At 42.6% G+C, this 20,675-nt stretch overlaps 1 protein-coding gene across 2 annotated transcripts in view; it reads left to right on the top strand.

Moving 5' to 3' along the window:
• Positions 1 to 20,675, top strand: part of PLPPR5 (phospholipid phosphatase related 5) — a 65,785-nt gene that overhangs the window by 16,760 nt on the left and 28,350 nt on the right. Inside the window, exon 3 of one of the 2 annotated variants that reach the window (XM_075508297.1) lies at positions 4,434 to 4,622. In XM_075508297.1, coding sequence (XP_075364412.1) covers positions 4,434 to 4,622 — 189 coding nt within the window. Of the gene's footprint in view, positions 1 to 4,320; positions 4,623 to 20,675 lie in introns of those variants that run through there. The other variant, XM_075508298.1, reaches the window with a different exon arrangement.

Here is a 20,675-nt window from a genome sequence, read left to right on the forward strand (position 1 = left end):
TTGACAATCAATCAATTTGCCTGTGTAGTACCATTTTTTTGGAATGAAAAACAGAGCCTGACATTTTCATGTTTTAGTTTTTTTCATCAGTGACCTGAGTTGACTCAGATCACTCTGAGCTAACTCTGTGGTGACTACCAATGAAGCTGACTTTAAAACTCCTCTTTAAATACAAAACCTGTTTTCTCTGGTTTGTAACTCTATTAAATGGCCAGTCCACCTGTAGTTTTTGAAGCATGGGCACTATATTGAACCAAATAATACAAGTGAGTATTGTAGCTAATAGATTTATTCTGGCCTGTTGCACACTGTCCTGGTTTCAGCTGAGATAGAGTTAATTTTCTTTATAGTGGCTGGTATGGGGCTATGTCCCACAATGTCCACCCCTGGTCCTTTTGGGCCAGGTTATAGGGTTTAACATTGCAATAAACTCCTCCCCTTGCTCCTAGCCTGGCTAGCAACAAGGGGTTCCTGCTATAGTAATTCCTACAACATGCAACTCAAATCCCGGGATACAACAATTTAAAGGTATTTCCATTACAATCTCCACCCCTGGTCCCTTTGGACCAGACCATCAGGTTTAACATTGCAATGAAGTCCTCCCCTTTCCCCCTGCTCCAGCTTGGACTTATCCACAGAATGTAGTACCTTCAGAAGTAAACTTGCTCCAACATGGCCTCATGCACAGCCACTGATGCTTCAAGGTGTACCTGCTGCAGCATGGACTTCGTCCACAGCCACAGATGCTTTGAGGTGCACCTTATCCAGCATGGACTTATCCTTGGGCCACAATTCCTTCAGAGGTATACCTGCTGTGGCACAGACATAACCATGGCTACAGACATTTCAAGATATACCTGCTCTGGCATGGGCTAATCCATGGGCACAGATGCTTCGGGGTGTCCTGCTCCCACGTGGATTCATCCACAGGTCACAGTCCCTTCGACTCGAGTTCACACCGGAGTTCCAGCCTGTCCAGTACAGCAGCACAGAAACAGCAGCGATGCCCTGGCCATCTGCCAGCCCAGGCGTATGGCCATTGCTGTTATCAAAATGTTCCCAGGCACAGCAGAGTAAGGTGATCAGCAGTACAGCAGCACGGCAAGCAGTGAAAGCAAAAAGCATCCACTAACGAGCCCTAGACTCTAACATACAGTAAGGCAAGCAAGCCCCATGGCAAGCACAGAAGCCTGCTGATCAATAGATAAACAGCAATAACAGCTATAAATTCTATCTAGCACATTCCAATCAAATCTGTCATTATCTCAAACCCTTCGAGCCCCACGTTGGGCGCCAAAAAGGACTGTCGTGGTTTAGCCCCAGCCAGCAACTAAGCACCATGCAGCCGCTCGCTCAGTCCCCCCCGGTGGGATGGGGGAGAGAATCGGAAGAGCAAAAGTAAGAAAACTCGAGGGTTGAGATAAAAACAGTTTAATAGGTAAAGCAAAAGCCACGCACGCGAGTGAAGCAAAGCAAGGAATTAATTCACTACTTCCCGTGGGCAGGCAGGTGTTCAGCCATCTCCAGGAAAGCAGGGCTCCCTCACACATAATGGTTCCTTGGGAAGACAAATGCCATCACTCCGAATGTCCCCCCTTCCTTCCTCTTCCCCAGCTTTATATACTGAGCATGACGTCATGTGGTATGGAATAGACCTTTGGCCAGTTTGGATCAACTCTCCTGGCTGTGCTCCCTCCCAGCTTCTTGTGCACCTGGCAGAGCACGGGAAGCTGAAAAGTCCTTGACTGGTGCAGCAACAACTAAAACATCCCTGTATTATGAACACTGTTTTCAGCACAAATCCAAAACATAGCCCTATACCAGCCACTATAAAGAAAATTAACTCTATCTCAGCTGAAACCAGGACACACACCATGTTTTTAAATGATTGGAAGCTACATATTAAAGCCTAAATAGTGTCTTCGTTGTAGAGTAAGAGAAAAGCATAAAGACAAACTCTCTTCATTGTAATGCCCCTTAATAATTCCTTTAATAGTCTTATGCTTCATTTAATGGCAGCCAATATATACTTGCTAGCATTTGTGGATCAGCAGAAAAGACTGAGCACTCAGGATACAGATGTATTCCTGTACGACCAGAAATGTTATTAATTTTGTTTAGCCTTAACGAGAGAAGACCAAGGGATTTCTTACTATTGTTTACATCTACCTCATGGTGCGGTGTAGAGAAGGGAGAGCGAGATTCTTCTCGCCAGGTTCCCAGTGACAGGAGGAGAGGCAGCAGGCCCAGGATGGAACGCAGAAAATTCTAGCTTAATATAAGGAAAAAATGTTTTATGTGTCAGTGGTTGGACACTGGCACAGGTTGTCTAGAGTGGTTGTGGAATCTCCATCCTTCGAGACAGTTGACTAGACTGAGCAACCTGATCTAATGGCACCTGTGTTGAGCAGGTGGTTGGCCTATGTGACCTATGGAGATTCTTTCCAAAATCTATGATCCAAAATCCTTCAGAGATTTTGATAGTAGCTTCAGAAAAGTTTTGTAAAAACAGGACTTTTTTTTCCTCTAACTCCTATATGCAATAACTCCATTGGTAATCTATAAATAGAAGTTGGCTCATAATAGCAAAATGCAGGAGCATTTTATTAGCTGGTTACTGGAAAAAGGTTGATTTCCCCCAATGCCAATCTTTGAAAGAAATATGCCACCAGTGTTTCTCTGGGGCATCCACTCAAATAGAGCCGACGAGCTGAGTCTAGTGCTCATTGCAGTCCTGCTGTTGACTTTGGTCTTTGGATCAGGCCTTCTATCCTAACAAAGCGGGTATTTGTATGCAATCTCCAGGATGAAATTGAGATTTTTATGTGCATGGTAATGGATATTGGACTGTGCTAAAGACATGGGGAAAATAAACTCTGTGCTAGGCAGAATTCACCACAAGATGTCTCATGTCTCACTACATATTTTTCACAAAGGTAGGGAGCTATCCAGCCAAGTCTGGTGAGTGCAATGAGAATGACATGATTTAGATTCTTCTGGGGAGTATGTTAAGAACACATAAAAATAGACTGGATGTGGAATCCAGGCATGAAGAGTGTGTTCTTCAAGGGCTGATTAAAAATAAATGCACGGAGACTAACATCACTGAATATGAACAAAATTCTCCAGAAAGGGGAGGAAACCGAACAGTTAAAGCCAAAGTACAACACTAGAGGAATGATCACACATTACAAAACAGGGTGATCAAATCTCATTTGTTATTTCTAACAGCCTTTACGAAGTAAGCCAAGGAGAATCTTTAAGGCTAAGACATCCCTTTAAAAACTGTTTCCCAGGCATATAAGATTTTGGGGTAGGGGGGAGTACCTTTAAGTAACTTTTTATCTTTTTATCTGTTGGCTTTGGGAATCCAGACGAGGGCCCGCACACACGTGAATCTGTACCAGCACTGGGTTGTCTATTCTTAAGTGTTCGTGTATGTGCTATATATGTATTTTTAAGTGGAACTCTTTCGTGTTCATATATGTATGATTTCTCCCAGCACTGGAGCGGACTCTTCTCTTCCTTGGGCGAGGATAGCTTCCTGTCCAGCTCCCCATTTTCTTTATAGCTGCTAAACGAAAACTTGAAGCGTTAATTGCTTTGATAGCTATCCGTACGCATAAGAGGGTGTGTTTCCATTTTGGGGCCTTTACCACCCCGGCAAATAGCGGCGACCGGCTTGCCTGCGCGGGCACGTCCGACCTGCGGTTGCTGGCGGGGTCGGGGCCGCCGCGGGGCCGCGCAGTGCCGAGCGCCCGGCGCGTCGCGGCGGCTCCGTGCGGGGACGGGACGGGGCGGGGCGGGGCGGCGGGCAGCTGCGGGAGCTGCCCTGCGTGTGCACGCCCGTCACACAGGTGTGCGTGTCGGCGCGGAGAGAGGGACCCGCGGCACCCCCCGCCCCGCAGGAGGCGGGGGGAAGGCGGGGAGGGTTCACTTACTAGTGAACCGCGGGACCGTGCCGTGGGAGCCCTCCCGGCGCCGGGGAACTGTCAGATTGGCCTTCGCCGCCGGTGCGGAGCCTCCCCCCGCCGCCCCCTCCCTCCTCCCCGCCCGGGCCGGGGTCCGGCGCGGCTGCTGCTCCCCGGGCGGGCGGGGCGGGGCGGGGCGGGGCCAAGCCGCCCCCTCTCGCCGCCGCGCTCCGCCCGCCCGCCCGCTGCACGAGCCGGCGCCCGCGCTGGAGCCGGTGCCGGAGCGGCGGGCCGGGCCCCCGCCTGCCCAGCCCTGCCCTGCCCTGCCCTGCCCTGCCCTGACCGCCCTCCCCGCCCCGCGGGCCTGACCACGCTGCTGGCCGCTGCCGAGCCGCCTCCGCCCGCGGTGGATGCCGCCGGGGAGCGGGCGGAGCGCGCCGCCGGGGAGGGGGGCTGCCGCGGCCGCCGGAGCCCACGTACATGCGAGTGCCCTCTCCGCTCACCAGCATGCTTTACTTCCAGATGGTGATCATGGCAGGGACCGTGATGCTGGCTTATTATTTCGAGTACACGGACACCTTCACGGTCAACGTGCAAGGCTTCTTCTGCTACGAGGGCGCGTACCGAAAGCCCTACCCAGGCCCGGAGGACCGCAGCGCCGTGCCGCCGGTGCTCCTCTACTCGCTGACCGCAGGCGTGCCCGTGCTGGTGGTAAGCAGGGGCCGCCGCGCCCCCACTCTGCCAACTTGTTGGGCTGGACCGGGCCGGGCCTCGCCGCGGGCCCCGGCCGGAGCGGCGCTGCCGGCGGGGTGGCTCTGGGGTGGGCCCGGCGGGCGGGGACCCCCCGCGTTCCCGGCGCTGCGGGGCTGCAGCTCGGCCCCGCGGGCCTCGGCGGGCAGCGCTGCCGGGCTCGGCCCCGGCCCCGACCCCGGCCCCTGCCCCAGCCGCTGCCCACCCCGCGCCTCTGAAGTTTATTTTTAGCAGCGGTTTATGTAACTGCCAGTGCCTGTATTGCCAGCCCCGTTCGGCTCCTTTCGGTAAAATCATCTTGTATTTTTCAAAAGGTGTGTCGCTCGCAGGTAGATGGGCTACCTGAGGGAAACCCGCTTGTTAGCAGCCACTTACTAATAATTTCACTCAGTACTAATTAGAAGACCCCTCTGACAGTTCATTTTTCTGAAAGTAAACTGGTACGTGCAAGGAACAGGGAGCAGTTCTGCTTGGTTTAGTTGTCTCCGTATGTCACAGTTCCTGATGTGCGTGCTAACTAAACCTCTGTGTCTCTAATTGCATGTGATCTTCTGTCAGTCAGGTTTCAATAGGTGTATCCAAAATGAGATTTATTTCATTGATTTTCTTGGGGCTTTTTGGAAAACAGCGAAGAGGGAAAAGCAGTGACATATCTTCCCTTCAAGTTGCTGAATGTACTATTTGTGTTGCCAGATAACAAGGCCATTAGCATCATTTAATAATCCCTGACCGTGCTGTGGAGCAAAGGCTGAGAGGGAACGAGATGGGAGTATGTGACCATTGGGGATGGATTATACATAGACTTACCAGGGTGCATGCACAGTTACACATACAGAAACTCCTTGTAAACAGTTTATTTTAATCAGCTGTAAGCATTAGAATAAAGAAAAATTACAATAAGGAGAGGCATCTTAAGATAGTAATTATTAGTTTCACAGATTAATTCCTTTTCAGGAAAATATAAAAAATATGAGAAGAGAAAGCTTCATCAGGGTGATACTATGGTAATCCCAGACACAATTCCCTTCTGCATTGTAGCACCATGAGGTCTCAGATGGTACCCAACATAAAACCTCATGGTCAGGCTCAGCCTTAGTATTTGAGACTTAGTTCTTTTTTTGTAGGGATTGAACTACATCATTTGGCAAAACATGTCATGTAGCCTTTGGGTTTCGTTTCCCTTTTTGTTTTAACATCAATTAGTTGACCATTTTATTTACCTGTTTGTTTGTTTGCTCTTTTGAACCCCCAAATGCCATTGAGATTTTAAAGAGGTTTTTTTGTTGGTGATGTTTTTCTGTTGTTTGCATGTGATGTTTGTTTTGCTTTTAATTCTATTTCTTTTGTTTGGCTCAGGAAGTAATAAAGATTATGTCAGATATTCATTATGAGCGTCTCTTTTTCCTAACATGTGTCAGCAAAATGGATTGGTAGTTTCCATTCATTTCCTGGGTGCTAGATGATTACGTCAGAGAAATCACCATGACATTTTGGGTTGGCAGTCTTGTAATTAGCCTTGCTAGAAAGCTAATAATAGAATTTAATGATATTTAACTGTGCCTCGTCTCCCAGTCACCAGTCTCTCAGGCAAATGACATGCAATGGGAGGTCAGGGAATGAAAAACAACATTGCAGATGCCTGTGTTGCAATATTTTTTTTTTTTTAATTTTATTTTATTAAATGGAGAATTCAGCCCCTGGGAATGTTGTGACTTCAACAGCATTAAGTCTAATCATTAGCATTATTACATAAAGGCAACATTTTTCAGGCTTCAGACAGAATTGTGTTCTGATTCTTCCTGGGCGATCCTCTGGACTTAGCAAGAGCTATCCCATGTAAACACTCAGTTGTGCGGGATATGGACATTGCCTTTGCTTGTTCTTTTCATTGAAAGAGGTGGTGAAGGTAGTATTTCTTCACCAAAGCAGCTCGTATGCTTTTAGCAGTAGTTGAACTTCCTTCCCAAGATTTCAGAGATGAATTAGATTCTCTTCTGTTTCATTTCTTTCTCGTCTATGACAGTTTGAACATAGATGTTCTGTGTAATTTTTGTTTTTTCTATAAATGAAATATAAAAATGAATCATGTAACAAAGCCATATTTCTGCCTGTAAAGATACAAATGTAGACGAGTGAAGGAAATGGATTTCTATGAATTAAATTGTACTCTTTTTTTTTTTTTCAAAATCACTATTGTCATAGAGTATAGTTTATTAAATACTGTGATCTGTGAAAGTTTAAAAAAAAAAATCCTTTTTTTTTTTCCTTTCTGTTAGTTTGGTGTGTGGAGTTAATGCTGTTTCTGGTGTTTTGAGATAGAGCAACAAAGAGTCTTTACCTTGGTGTTCAGGGTAACTGGTTTTTTTTGAGGGATGGGGCTTGTTGAATTGGAGCCATAGGGTGCTTCAAGGTAACCCACGTTCTCTTAATGTGACTCAATCAATGGCTCCGTTGAATTGAGTTTTAATGAAGTTGCTCTAAAATCGGAGAATAAATGAGTTTTTCCAGTGACTTTCCCCTTCCCACATGCCTGCTATTAAAAACCTGAAAAAGTAAAGTGCCATCAGTAAAGGATCTGTCTTGATGAGTATCTCATCAGCAATGGGTCTCTTCCTGCTGTGAGGCTGTCACATGGCTGCTCATCCAAAACTCCTATGCCAGATCAGAGCTGCAGTAGCAGACCTGAGTGTCAAGCCATGCGGTAGAGCTGCGTGTCTGGTCACAGGGCAGCAACATGCATGTGCTGAGATGTAAATAATGAGCTGGGTCATTTGACAGGGATGTACCTGTGAGCACTATGTTAATCCTGACAACTTTCAGGTTAGTCTTTAAAATGCTACTTCCTGCTAATAGATTCCTAGTGCAGCATTGCTGCCAGGCTTCCATTCCTGAGTCCATCTGCTTCCCCATACCATCTGCCCCCATGCCATCCAAGGACAGATGCTGCTGGCCATCAGGTCACAGGTCCTCAGGAGTCTGATCTGGGAAATGGAGTCCCAGGGCAGAAGCAGAGACTGCTTGCTCTGCTGTAATGCTTGACTTGCAGGTGCTCTGGTACGGGAAAGGGAAACTGTGACTGAAGGAAGGGGGGTTTGTACTCTGCACTTGGGACTTACTGGGTTTGTATATCTACAGTCTTTTGTCAAGTATTTACATTAACCAAGTATTTGGTCAGCCCTGAAATGGTCAGGCAGTTGGACTAGATGATTGTTGTAGGTCCCTTCCAACTGAACTATTCTATTCTACAATATCTCCTAGGTCATGTAGGAGCTAGTAGGAAGTCAAATTGTTGTGCTGTTCACTTCAACAGTAATCGATTTATTGTCCACTAATAGACATATCTGCTTGAAGTCCCTGCAACTTCATTGTTGCCCAGAGAAGTTGTGGATGCCCCCTCCCTGGAAGTGTTCAAGGCCAGGTTGGATGGGGCTTTGACCAACCTGGTCTAGTGGAAAGTGTCCCTGACCGTGGCAGGGGGGTTGAACTAGATGATCTTTAAGGTCCCTTCCAACCCAAACCATTCTATGATTCATAGGTATAACAGCAATTGTAGGAAACCTGTAGAGGAATCCAGCAGCCGTTCTGTAGGATGAGAAGAACTTCCTTTCCCTTTTTCCAGTTGGTTTCCCAGCTTTTATGCAGGTTCCATAAAATGAAGCAGGATACATTACAACATTGGTTTTCTGTGTTCTGTGGATTATCTCTAAAGGGTGTATGCACCATTCCTTATCTGTTAAATCTGTAGTTTATGAGTTCTTCCCCTGGAGAATTTTGAGGGCCCAAATGTTCGGGTTTGTTTGTTTTTGTTTTTAAAGAAAGGCTGAAAACAACTGCAGCTTAACATATAACAAAATGTATGGTCCATTCCAATGTTGGACTATTACTTGTGGAAGGTCTCTGAAGTCATACCTCTAGGCACAGGTAAAGTAATGCTTTGAGTGAGTAGATGTGTTTGCATAAGGAGCATTAGGCAGACTAACAGTAAAATGTTCTACAAAATGTAGATGAGGTTGAAATTGCAATCGGAAGAATGTAAAAGCCCTAAGTATGAGATCCTGTGATGGAAGAATGGGACTCCGGCAGAGGCCGTGCCCCTGTGGGCTCCTTTCCTCCCATTTGTCTGTGTGACTTAGGGTTGAAAGAGTACTGCTGGCTCTGCGCTCCCATCCTTTTACTGTCTGTAGCACTAATATCCAGAAATCTCTGGTATGCTGAGGAATTCTCAATACACTCTTTCTTTTTTTTTTTTTTTCTTTAAGTCAAATGTGAAGGTGACAAGAAATACGCTCTTGATTTGAGTCTATTCAAATCTGTAATAAGCATAAAAGTGCTAGTTGAGAGCTCAGTGCTATTTAAGCCATTTCCTAAAGTGCCAGTTCTTGCTCAGTGGGCTGGATGCTTTTTTAGACTTGTTATGACAGATGTAGCTTGGGAAATATACGTCAGTCTAATCCTTTAGCTTCCAGTAGAAATGATCTGTAGAACTGTGAGGCTAGTTTCTCATGTTTGCAGAATCTGAAGAGTGATCAGTTCTGCATTATTTCTTTCTGGTAGATCTTAATGATTTTAACCTCTCTAAAATACTATTAACTGCACTCAGGGATTCTTTTAATGAGTCCACACACTAATATGGATTACTTAAAATAACAAAACTGTTTAAGCAATAATTGGTGTAAAACTCAATGTATTGGACCTAAGATGTATGCTGACGGTTGTATAAAAGCCAGGAGGAGATAATGACACACTTTCATTAAGATGTGTAAACAGTTTTATTATGCAAATGTTGTTTGTTTTTATTTCCAAGTAACAAGCGGATGATTACAGTACTTATTCATAAAACATACACTGTTCTATTTGCCTAGATGAATTCCTAGCATATTCATATTTTCTGGGTAAACCAATTAAAGACTAATTTGTTTTAGGATAATCCTCTTAATATCATCGTTGAAAAAATATCTGCAATTCAGACATGAAGTATTGTATTCCTTTTTTTTTTTTTTTTTTAGTAGATGGGATAAATCTTTAAATTGGCACATCCCAAACAGGGAATGGATGTAAAAAATCAGGCATTCTACCTTCAGCTTAGCTTGAGTCAGTAACTTTCTCCTTTCTGATCTCTTGAGGAAGGAATTTTGAAACCTGGCAAAAAAGACTGGAAAGTGAGAGATACAAATCACTGTTCATGTATCGAATTTGCTGTATCCTGATGCCTTAAGAAAAACCAAGATCATTCTGTGAATAATGAGAAAGAGAAGCTACCTTTTGAAGGATCAGCACAGGTGTCATAAGTCTCTCTTCTTCAATGTCTCTGCTGATCTCTTAATAGTTCCAGGTCTGAGCAGCTCAAGAGTAGTTGAAGGATATGCAGAGACCTGAAGGAGCTGCACCGCTTGTTTCCAGCACATAGCACACCCAGTCCCATCAGCTAGGTCTATCTCACTCTTCCTTTCTGAACCTGCTAGTCCCCATTTTCCTTCTGGCACCTATGGTTACGTGTGCTGTGGCATCAGGGACTGATCGGATTTTATCAAGCTGAGTTTTCAAAATGCTCTTGTCAGAGTAGCTTTTAGTTAACCTGTAGTTCACTGAAACTATTCTACTCTGATACAACTTAGTGCTGTGCATGACAAAGAGTCCTGGATTGTGATCCATATCTGGGACATGAAAATATTCTGTTATCTGTTTGTTATAACTTAAGGAAAAACACAATTTAGAATTAAAGTTCTGAAAAAGAAGTATTTCTGGAAACGCCCTCTGTGAATTTGCTGTGCCAGGAATCTGTAAATTTACCTCATACCTGAGAACTCTAGATGCTTTTCATTCCTGACCTTAGTCAGAAAAAGCACTACCTGCACAAATGTTTCTTCCATCTATTTTAGGCTGATTATTTTTCTACTTCATGGCTGGTACTGAGTCACTTCAGCTTCTACGGAGACTTTGATACTATTGGAAAAAACTAAAGCACAGGGGCAGAATCAAACAGACTTTTCTCCTGCTCTCCTACTCGAAGTCGAAGTGGCCTCTATGCGTCCTGAAGGAGACTAAGCTGTTTTGTCACTTCTGCCAGAAAGAAATCAAGGAAACTTGATAAATAATGCAAGGATGCACAGTTGCCAGCAGCTCTGTGTTACAGGGCAAAAAATTCTAAGAGTATGTAGTGAGGTATTCAAGAGTTCATTTTATGTACATCTTCTAGAGCAAGTTAGAGGAATCACCCAGCAAAGTGTTCAGTCTGTCCTGGTGCTCTTTTTTGGGAGCAATAAGCTTTTTTGCTAGGTAGCTGCAATATTTGAACATCTCCCAGTGCTGTTTTTGAAATGACAATGGTAACGCAACAGAAGATTAGCATTGTACATCCAGACTCATATGAATTGGGTAGACTAAACTTAGCCTCTGAAATCAAATGGAAATGGTTTTACTTGTATGAGAAACTCTCTTTAGCTTCTTGATATATGACCTATTTCAATAATCCTGGAATATCTTTGATTAGCTAAAGCTTATTCATGTGTCCTTTTCTTGTTGGCCCATTTGACAGCTGTTAAGACTCTACATGTAGAATGAATTGCCAGAATACTTTGTGTACTCTGTGATCATGTTGTTCTTGAAGGGCTCATTTGGTCTCTCTTTTCATAGTTCTGTTTCAACCTGTGTGCACGGCTGCAACTTCTTTTCCTTGATACTTTTCCTCTTCCATTCTCACATTTTTGGGGGGGGGGGGGGGAGACATGTAAAACTTGATGCTTTTTTTTAAATGTGTAAATGCTGGGGATTTCAGAAAGCCACCTTTTTGGAAGGGGGGAATGCCAGCAGGAGATGTTAAAGCTAAGGGACAATTTATGTCATGCTCTTACTTTGTGAAGGGATAATTGCATTGCAACTTTACTTAAGAATAAAAAATAAATCACGCTGTTAAGGTCTGCAGTAACTTTGTGTACCAGATGTCAGTATTGGCCTGTTGGGACACATAGCAAGACAAATACATGGTTTGATAGTCTGATGCTGTTTTTATACCAGCATAAAACCACTAGTCCAACAGAGCTGTAACCAGGAGAAACAATAAAAGATTCAGAACCGTTGTGGGTTTTCTTGGGAATTCTTCTTTATCTGTCTTCCTCTTGTGCTGTGATGGCTTACATGAACTGTGCCTGCAGAAGTTATGTTTGTACTTCCAGGTGAATGTATAATTTCTGCTGTGCTTGCTATGCATGCTATTTGCAAACACTAACAATATTGAGGCCATATGCTTCATCCCTTGATGTCTCTGGAAGTAAAGTGGCAAGCAGATGTGAACAAGGCGGATGGGGTTCTGTTTGCAACAGCTGAATGCCTGCTTGTCCTATAAACGATGCACTTATGTTTAAGTGAGAATTTGTTAATCCAACTAATCCTGCACGATTAGGGATTTGTATGCATTGTTTGTAATCTGAAATAGTAGGCTTGAAGTAATCATCAGTTTCTCAACCAAACAATTCTTGCTCACTGTACGTAATGCAGGATTGAGGAGATGGGTGTCCATATGATACATCATAAATGACAGCCAAAGTAAATCATAAGTAGCTTTAGCTGTGTTTTTCAGCCTTAAAAGCAGTGTGATGTTTAAAAAGCTTTACAGTGCTCTTGCAGCATCTCTGATACATTGAAGTGAGTGATGGCCCAGCTTTCATCATAAATGGTTCTTATTTAGTTGAGGTGTGGTACCTCATGGATTGCAAATAAAAGCCTAGCTGAGGTGGATATACCACATCTCCAGCACTCAGAAAACATGTACATGTGACATGCTGTTTTAATGAGGAATATCCATTGTAAACATGCTAGTCCTTAATATTCACGCATAGTACAGTGAACATGGTATTGGAGAGGGACTAGGAAAGCAAAAGTTATAGCAGTTGTTATCTCTGATCAGCAACCTGGCTTTGCTAAAATCACTTCTATTCACCTGCAGGTGGGAATATATTTATTTTCAATGTAAAGCATTAAGAAATCTGGAGTAGAAAAATTATCATATAAAGATTTTTTTTTTTAAACTACTGTTAATCTAACCCATTGTTCAGTACCGCTTCACAAGTGACTCTCAATCGTGGATGGTATTTCCTGGGGTACGAGGCACCCTAAAAAAATTAAAAAAACCCCTCTGGTTATGCTGGGTGAAAACTCAGTAGGCTGTGGATTCCAACTCTGCTTACCATTCTGGACAACATGCACTGTCATCTGTAATTTTGCATGTATTGTATAAATGTATCATAATTATCTATTGTATAATTATTATACATTATATATTTATATGAAAATTTCATAGAATCATAGAATGGTTTGGGCTGGAAGGGACCCTGAAGATCATGTAGTTCCAACCCCCCTGCCATGGGCAGGGACACCTTCCACTAGACCAGGTTGCTCAAAGCCCCATCCAGCCTGGCCTTGAACACTTCCAGGGATGGGGCATCCACAACTTCTCTGGGCAACCTGTTCCAGTGCCTCACACCCTCATAGTGAAGAATTTCTTCCTTACATCTAATGTAAATCTACCCTCTTTCAGTTTAAAGCCATTACCCCTTGTCCTATCACTACACGCCCTTGTAAAAAGTCCCTCTCCAGCTTTCGTGTAGGCCCCCTTCAGGTACTGGAAGGCTGCTATGTTTCATTAACCTTATATACTTATTAAAGTACAACCAATTATAAATGTAATATAGCTATGTTTTAAGGGCTTTCTTCTTTACAAATAGTATTTTTCCTTCTCTGCAGATATTACTTCTTGCCTCTCACCCATGTAGGGTTAAGGAGTATGTATGAAGGCATTAATTCCTAAACTAAAGTTTTTTGTTTTCTAAATAATAAAAAAAAAAGCTATCAAGAACAGAAGTCAGCCCAACAGTATCCTGCTGTTCTGATTCTTTTTTTCTTTCTCTACATAACATTTTGAAACACCCATTGTTTTAGGCTGGTAGGTTTCATGCTGTTTCTAAAAGGGATCTGAGTCATACTTTTTTTTTTTTTTTGTCATTCAAACTCTGAATAATATTATGAGGACTTTCTTTGGTCAATTTTTAGTTTGCCTCTTTATAAATCAAGTATTGCATATTAGAATCAGTAAGTGGAACTCAGCTTCCCAGTATAGTTATTTTGGGTAGTAATAGGGATTTCTGTGACCTGTCCATAGCAATTTAGGGCTCAGACATGACTGAATTAATTCTGCTTAAAGATTTGTTAATCACAGGTCAGCTGAGCTGCAGTAACCAACCATGTGCAACTTGCAGCCTGTGGGGAGCATGAGGTAAAGTATTTGAGCTTGACCTGCTTTAATTAAGACGTAGGCCAATACATGTTACCTTTTTGGGTCTGACAGAGTGGGTGCACAGACCGCCCATAACATAGCTCTGCTGACAAGTGGGGACCTCACATGGTCACACTGCTCCTGGCCGATGTCTGAAGTCTGACCTCCCTGTTTGCAGAAGTGCATGGCTCTGTGCACAAGTTCATCTCTATGCAGAGCAACGTGTGGACATGCCCAAGGTTCAGCGCATACTTAATAGTAGTTTGATCATACTTACATAGATTGAGCTTGGTGTCTAGAGCCTCTCCACTGCTCAGTTTCTGCCTCTCCTGTCCCTATGGGGTGTGTCCTTGGACCTGTTGGGGTGTATCTGGGCTCTGCCATGAGGCCAGGCTTGAGGCTGCTGCCATCATGCATTCAAAGCGTACAGACATGAGTCTGAGCGCCCGAGAGGCCCGAGGGAGGAATGAGGAGCTTGTGCTGCATTGTACTGTAGGCCATAAGCACGCTCATGTGAATGGTGATGAGGACGGTCCGGCTGTTACGATGGTCCTCTTTGCCCTCCTTGCCAAGTGCTCACGCTTGACTGAAGTCAGTGCTTCAGTCAGTCACGGGGACTCTTTCCAGAGCGTTTAGCAAAGCCAGATGAGATCTGTACGCAGACTGGCCCTGGGGTATATAAGTAGTCTGTGGACATCTGCAGCTGGCAGAATGAATGTACGGGGCTGGGTTGTGAGCTCTATCAGGCTTTGCCTTGATGAACGGATCTGGCCCCTCAAGCAGGAGGTACATTTAGCCTTTACTGCCTAGCTGTCAAGTGGTAATTGTGAACCTAGGCTTCTCCGTAAACCACTAGGAGATTTGTGTGTGAAAAGAATGATACAAGAGCTACGTATGTACTAATTGTTAATTCATTATCTTGGTATTGGTGGGGTTTAATCACATGCTTCAGTGCTACTTGAAATAGCAAGGCTTTCCTGAGATGGAATAGTGTATGTGAATGAGTGTGGTGCTGACAGAATCTTTTTATGGAACCACATTCATTTTAAGAGTCAGTATCGCAGTTTTACTCAGTATTTCTTTTGTGTATGAATTGATTGTGATTGTTGTGTGATTAGAAGTACAAGGAAATCATAAGGCAGAGACTATTTCTTTAAAAAACTCAATATATTTGCATATGTGAGTGTGTAGGCACAACATGCTGCCAGAAAGTAGTTGTGTTTACATGGTTGATTTGTATCCATAGTTTAGTTCACATGTGTTTTTAACCTTGAATGCCAATGGCAAAAAAGTAATGCCTGAAAGAATTAGTTCACTACACCAGAATAGCTAAAAAGGTTATCATATCACCGAATGTGTGAAAGCACCTTTCAACACAGCATACTTTGAACTCTTTCTAGTAACAACTCTAGTAATAACTCTAGTAATAGTCTTTCTAGTAATAACTTAAGTTGCTCAAATGAGAAATTACATCCAACACTGATTAAAAACACAATATATGTTCATACATGTACATAACAATTATGTATTTTATCTAATACCCCTTTATCGTCTTCACAGAGAAGACCAAATGCCAGCTCTTACAAAGTCTGCGTTGAAGACAGCCAATGTCAAAGCTTCACAAGATCTAAAATTTTTAAATAGACTCATTCATCCTTAAAACACTCCTCTCACCACTTGAGCTTTTTTGAAGATACTTGATAAAGCCAGCAACATGTTTACTATTATTTTACAGTTTTATGCAAAGCAGGTGATCCTTGTTAAGGTAAACCATTATGCCCTGTTTTATGAGTGGCAGGAGATACAGTCACATATTGAAGAAGAGTAGCTGGGCTTACTTTGGCCTATAGACTTCGCAATTAGTTTTCAGAATACCATTACATTCCTAAAAGAGCTGTTTTTATACTCTGCTGTCTTCACAGCAAAGTATACAATCTCCCCTCTGTCTTGTAGGCATTTCCTGTACTAGGAATTTTCTGCTGAAATTTCCCACTCTTGCTGCTCCTGTTTCAGCTCATTGGCTGCTGTGCTAATGAGGGCACTTGGGACTTCCTCTTAATTCAAGCACTGCATTGTGTAAACTCCTAAACAGGGTCAGACAACAGAGTGTTGCCAGCTGCACATCTGCAGCCATCTGGATTTGTGGCAGGAGCAGTAAAATAGGCATTGTGTAGCAGAGTTGAAGGAGTGACAAGAGTGGTACAAATCGTATTTGCAGAAAACCATAAAGTAAATGCCCCATATTTGATCTACAGGATATACAGAATCATTATTGAAATGGTCTTTCTACATGTATAGCTGTCAAAGAAAGACAAATGGGATATGCTACTGCTATGCAATGTTCTGTGAAAAAGCTGGCTGGCTAATTCACTACCATTGCATTGTGAAGAGAAGAGGAAAGTAATTATTACAACTTCTGATGCTCATAAACAGTTCTCTGCTCCCACTTCTACGCCTTCATTAAGATTCTGTTTCTAATAAACATCACTTCAGTAAATTAATTTATTATAATAGCATTCTTAAGGAGAAGTAATTGCACACTGTGAAATTACAGCTTTCAAGTCTGAGGAAAGAGCTGCAGGTGAATGGTCACACATTGTTTTGTATCTGGCCTTACTAGTTGTTTGGAGTGTGTCTGGAAGAGGGACTTCTGATCTCTTTTTCTTTCTGATCCTTTCTCACTGACCAGCATCTCTAGTGACCATTCCAGCAATAACATCATGGCTCTGCCTGAAGTCAGTGAAGCTTCAGAAGTTAACTTTGGTAGAGCCACAGTTTCATTCCCTTTGACTGTATCACTGAGGTGTCAATACAGTCTCTACTTTTCTTTGAAAGCTTTTAGTTGGTCATTTGTTTCCTGGCTTTCACAGGCACCAGGAATGTGGATTAATACTGTCAGGGTTTGTTACTCAGTAGTTTTACTGCTGGTTTTATGCTGAATGTACGCACAAGGTCAATGTATGCATATTACGCACAAGTAACACCGATGTGTGACAGCTCAGAATAAAGTTATAGTTCTAGATCAGATGCTTCCCATGCAATGGCTTTTGAAGTGTTTTTAACTCATTTTTAATGACACCTGGATCCTTTGCAGTAATGCTCACAATGTGAAGACTATAAAGTATTATATAAGAAGAATGACTTTAAGGTAATATGCTTAGGAGTGGGCATTACAGTTTTGGACTTTTCTTTCTGATTTATCTGACCTGTTAAACCCCTTTCCCAAATATTTAGTACTTCTCCTGTGTAAAATTGGCTTGGCTTCCTAGTTTTGTTTTATTATCTTCTTGGGATGGCATTCATAGCTAAGATCCATTTCCCCACTTTGACTGAAGTATTGCTCTTAATCTAGAGTGCCATAGATTTTCACGACTATTCCAGCCCCTGTTGAATTTAGTGGGGATGTTACCTTTGATTTCAGCTGGAAAAGGATAATGACCTTAATGTCTTGGGTGGGTTGGCAATTATACTGTAGCCTAAAATAATTGTAAAGAAAGAGATGCTTATACAGAGGCCATTATAATAGGAGTGGAGCTAGTTATGTGCTTTGAAAGAAAGCTATTTTATTGTGAAGATAATTTTTAATAAAAAAGTGTAGAATTGTTTTATTGAGTTGTCTACTTAAATTTATCATTATGAATAAAATACTAATTGACAGTAACAAGCATAAGTAAAAAACGATTACGTGTGTATGTTTTGCAGACACACATATTTTGCCACAAAAATCCAGAAGACAATTTTTGTGGAATCTTACAGGTATTAATCATATGTGCAGCCTGTTTTTCTCATAGTTATATTAAAACACAGGGTGCTTATACTGGTACAGTGTTTGGTCCTTCAGTTTCAGTTGTTTGATGACGATGGCATTGCAGTGAAAGTGGCTTTCCTTGAACTGATCTCAGGAATAATGTATCTGCAAAATGTGGCTGGCCTTGAGTAGAAGTGAGAAGTAAGACAGTGTGAAAAGCAGGAAATTCAGATATTCTCCTTCCTCTGAGCCTCTGAGAACAGTTGGCTCCAGTCATATACTGACTGTAAAACCACTGCTTTGTGACCAGAATCTTTAAGAGATGCCTTTTATGTGATCAGTTTTTATTCAAACAGGAATGAAAGACCGTTTATGTTGAATTTTGCAATTGAATGTTCATCCTGGGTAGAAAAGTACAGTCGTGTAGATCACCTAAGGTTTAAAGCATAAAGTAACATTGCTGTCGGAAATGATTGTTGGTATGGGTATCATAAGCATTGGTATTGTGCTTATCAAGGAATAATGTTTTCAACATGCACAGAAGGGTTAAGAAACCAATCTCCCTCAATAGACAGAACAAAGTACTGTTTTCTTGGACAGGCAAGAAACAAAGGGGCTTACCAAGGCCAGGCCATAAGGAACCACAGTCTTTTTCACATGTATCACTTGAAGTCCAACAGAAGACTTCCTTGATACAGCTGAGTGCAGAGCTGAACGTCCTGTATGGAATCAATCTTCTAATAGGAAAGATAAATGGTAGGGCTTTGGACAGCTTGTCTTTGCTTTGCAAGTATTATGGTATTTTAAAAGTTGAAGCTAAGCACCTGAAAAAAGAAAAATTTTGATGTAAAGTTCTTTTTCAAAATCCCTAATGAAATAATTACATGTAACAACAACCTTTTTCAAGTAACACTCAGAGATGAGAAGACTAAAATCAGTTGATCTCTGGTCATATTACAGCCCATCTTCCTAACGAGGTGTGTCTGTAGAGTAAAGTGTGGAGCTTGGAAACTTTGCATAATGGCATCCTCATTTTTGCAAAAACAAAATGAGAACAACTTAAAACCTGTATGAATTCCCTATTATAAGAACCTTATCTGGAATATTTCAGCCTGAAGTAACTTTATCTTTTGAAATGCGCATCGATACTTTTAGAAGGCAGTTTTGAATTCATTCTTTTCTCTTCCCCTCACCATTTTCAGATCAAAATTACTACACTTTTTAGATGTTGAGAATTTTTGCTAGATTCTTTTTTTTTCTGGCTTTTGGGTGTTATTTTTTAAAATTAGAAAAGCTCAGTGCATGGGCAAGAGTTCTCACCAAAGTCTGTTATCTACTACCTCTTGGACTGTGTTCATCAAGAGTATTTGTCTCAATATTGTGAAACTGTGCCAGCAGTTAGATAATTTTGGAGCCAGGTGCCAGACACTTATTTGGCCCCCAGACTGCCACGTTAGCATTACTGAACTTGTTTTCCTAGTGGCCTGGCCGTTTCTAATCACCTGGAGAAATGCAGCGCAGAGCAGCTGGATACTCTTCATCTCACAGCGATATAAAAGGTTTAGTAGACATGAGTAGGGGACGTAATGCCAAGCGCAGTCGGTAAAGCAGGCTGAACGCGGAGCAAACGTTCCCGTCAAGGCGGAGCGCGGCAGGGCTGGCGCACCGCGGGGCTGCTTGCTCGCCTCTCCGCTTCTGTCGCGGCAGCACGTGCAGGACCTGCTGTCACACACCAAGACTCGCCCTCTGGCCCTCTGTGGTGGTGGCACAAGGCCCTTCTCTTAGTTACGCTCAGAATAGCGAGGTCCTGGTAACTGTTTCTCAAAAGGATCTTTTACATAAGCAGACTTTGCTCCGGCGTTGTGGGATTCCAGCCCTGGTGACAGCGTGCTGCTGCGCAGAGGCTTTGCCTGTTGGGTAACGCAGGCGTGCTCTAGGGGAGACGCCATTTGCACACAGGATCAGTTGCTCGGTTAGGGGGGGGGAAATGAAAAAGAAGGGCAGGGGAGGAGAGGAAGCTTTTAGAGACACTGTACTTAAAAATATTTTGGGTTTTTTTCTGTCATGTGGTAAAGTAATGAATGAAGATAATTCAGGGAATGATGAAGTTGTCCATGTCTCTCTGATTATGTGCTTATGGGGTTCACTTGAAGCTGCCTGGTTATAAATGCTTGGTTGTTACGTGCCTCTTGCTTTCAAATAGCAATAAAGTCTTCATGAAGTAAGCAACCTTTACCATCGTTACGTACTGACTATGTGCTCAATGTATTACAAAGAGCAGTAAAGAATACTTGTCCCTGTCAGAAATAACATTAGTGTTTAGTAGCATATAGCCATATTCTGCACTACAGAGACATAAGTAAAGCAGATAATATTTGATTATCAGATATATAATCTTATGCTGCTATTTTTCTTTTGTAAATGGCCACAACCAAATATATACCAAGAAGTCTATTCAAATTTTGGTATTTTTCTCAAAAAATGGAGAGTACGTATTTTTAAAACAAAATTTACTGGGGAAAAAGGCTGAGTATTTTTTCCACATCTTTCTCTAGAAAAGCAATTTTCTTTTCACATCTTTTCTCCAGACCTTCAGAAGCTGCTATGAGGTATGGTCCTATATCTCCATGCTGAATGCAAGGGGGGATATTTTGTATTTACTCAATAGCAGATAGATTTATCTAGGATTTATTTTTTCATTTTCCTCAAAACTACTGGTCATTTTTTACTGTAGAAAATGTACTTCTGTGAAAATCAACCAGGGCATTTGCTGTCAGTTTAAGCAAGCAAGAAGCAATAAGAACAAGGAAAACACAAAGAAAATGGCCTCAAGGGAAAGCTCTGCATAATGAACTTGAAATTGCTACTGCTGGAAATACTGTTGCTGCTTTTCCTGCCAGGGCTGTCACCTCACACAGCAATTTTAGCTTAAAGCAGAGAGTGGAGCTTATCTACAGCATCGCTAAAGACCAAGGTTTATGCTGCTAGGTTTTCCAAA

The sequence above is a fragment of the Mycteria americana genome, chromosome 7 (genome assembly GCF_035582795.1).
Source record: "Mycteria americana isolate JAX WOST 10 ecotype Jacksonville Zoo and Gardens chromosome 7, USCA_MyAme_1.0, whole genome shotgun sequence".
In the NCBI taxonomy this organism is placed as follows: domain Eukaryota; kingdom Metazoa; phylum Chordata; class Aves; order Ciconiiformes; family Ciconiidae; genus Mycteria; species Mycteria americana.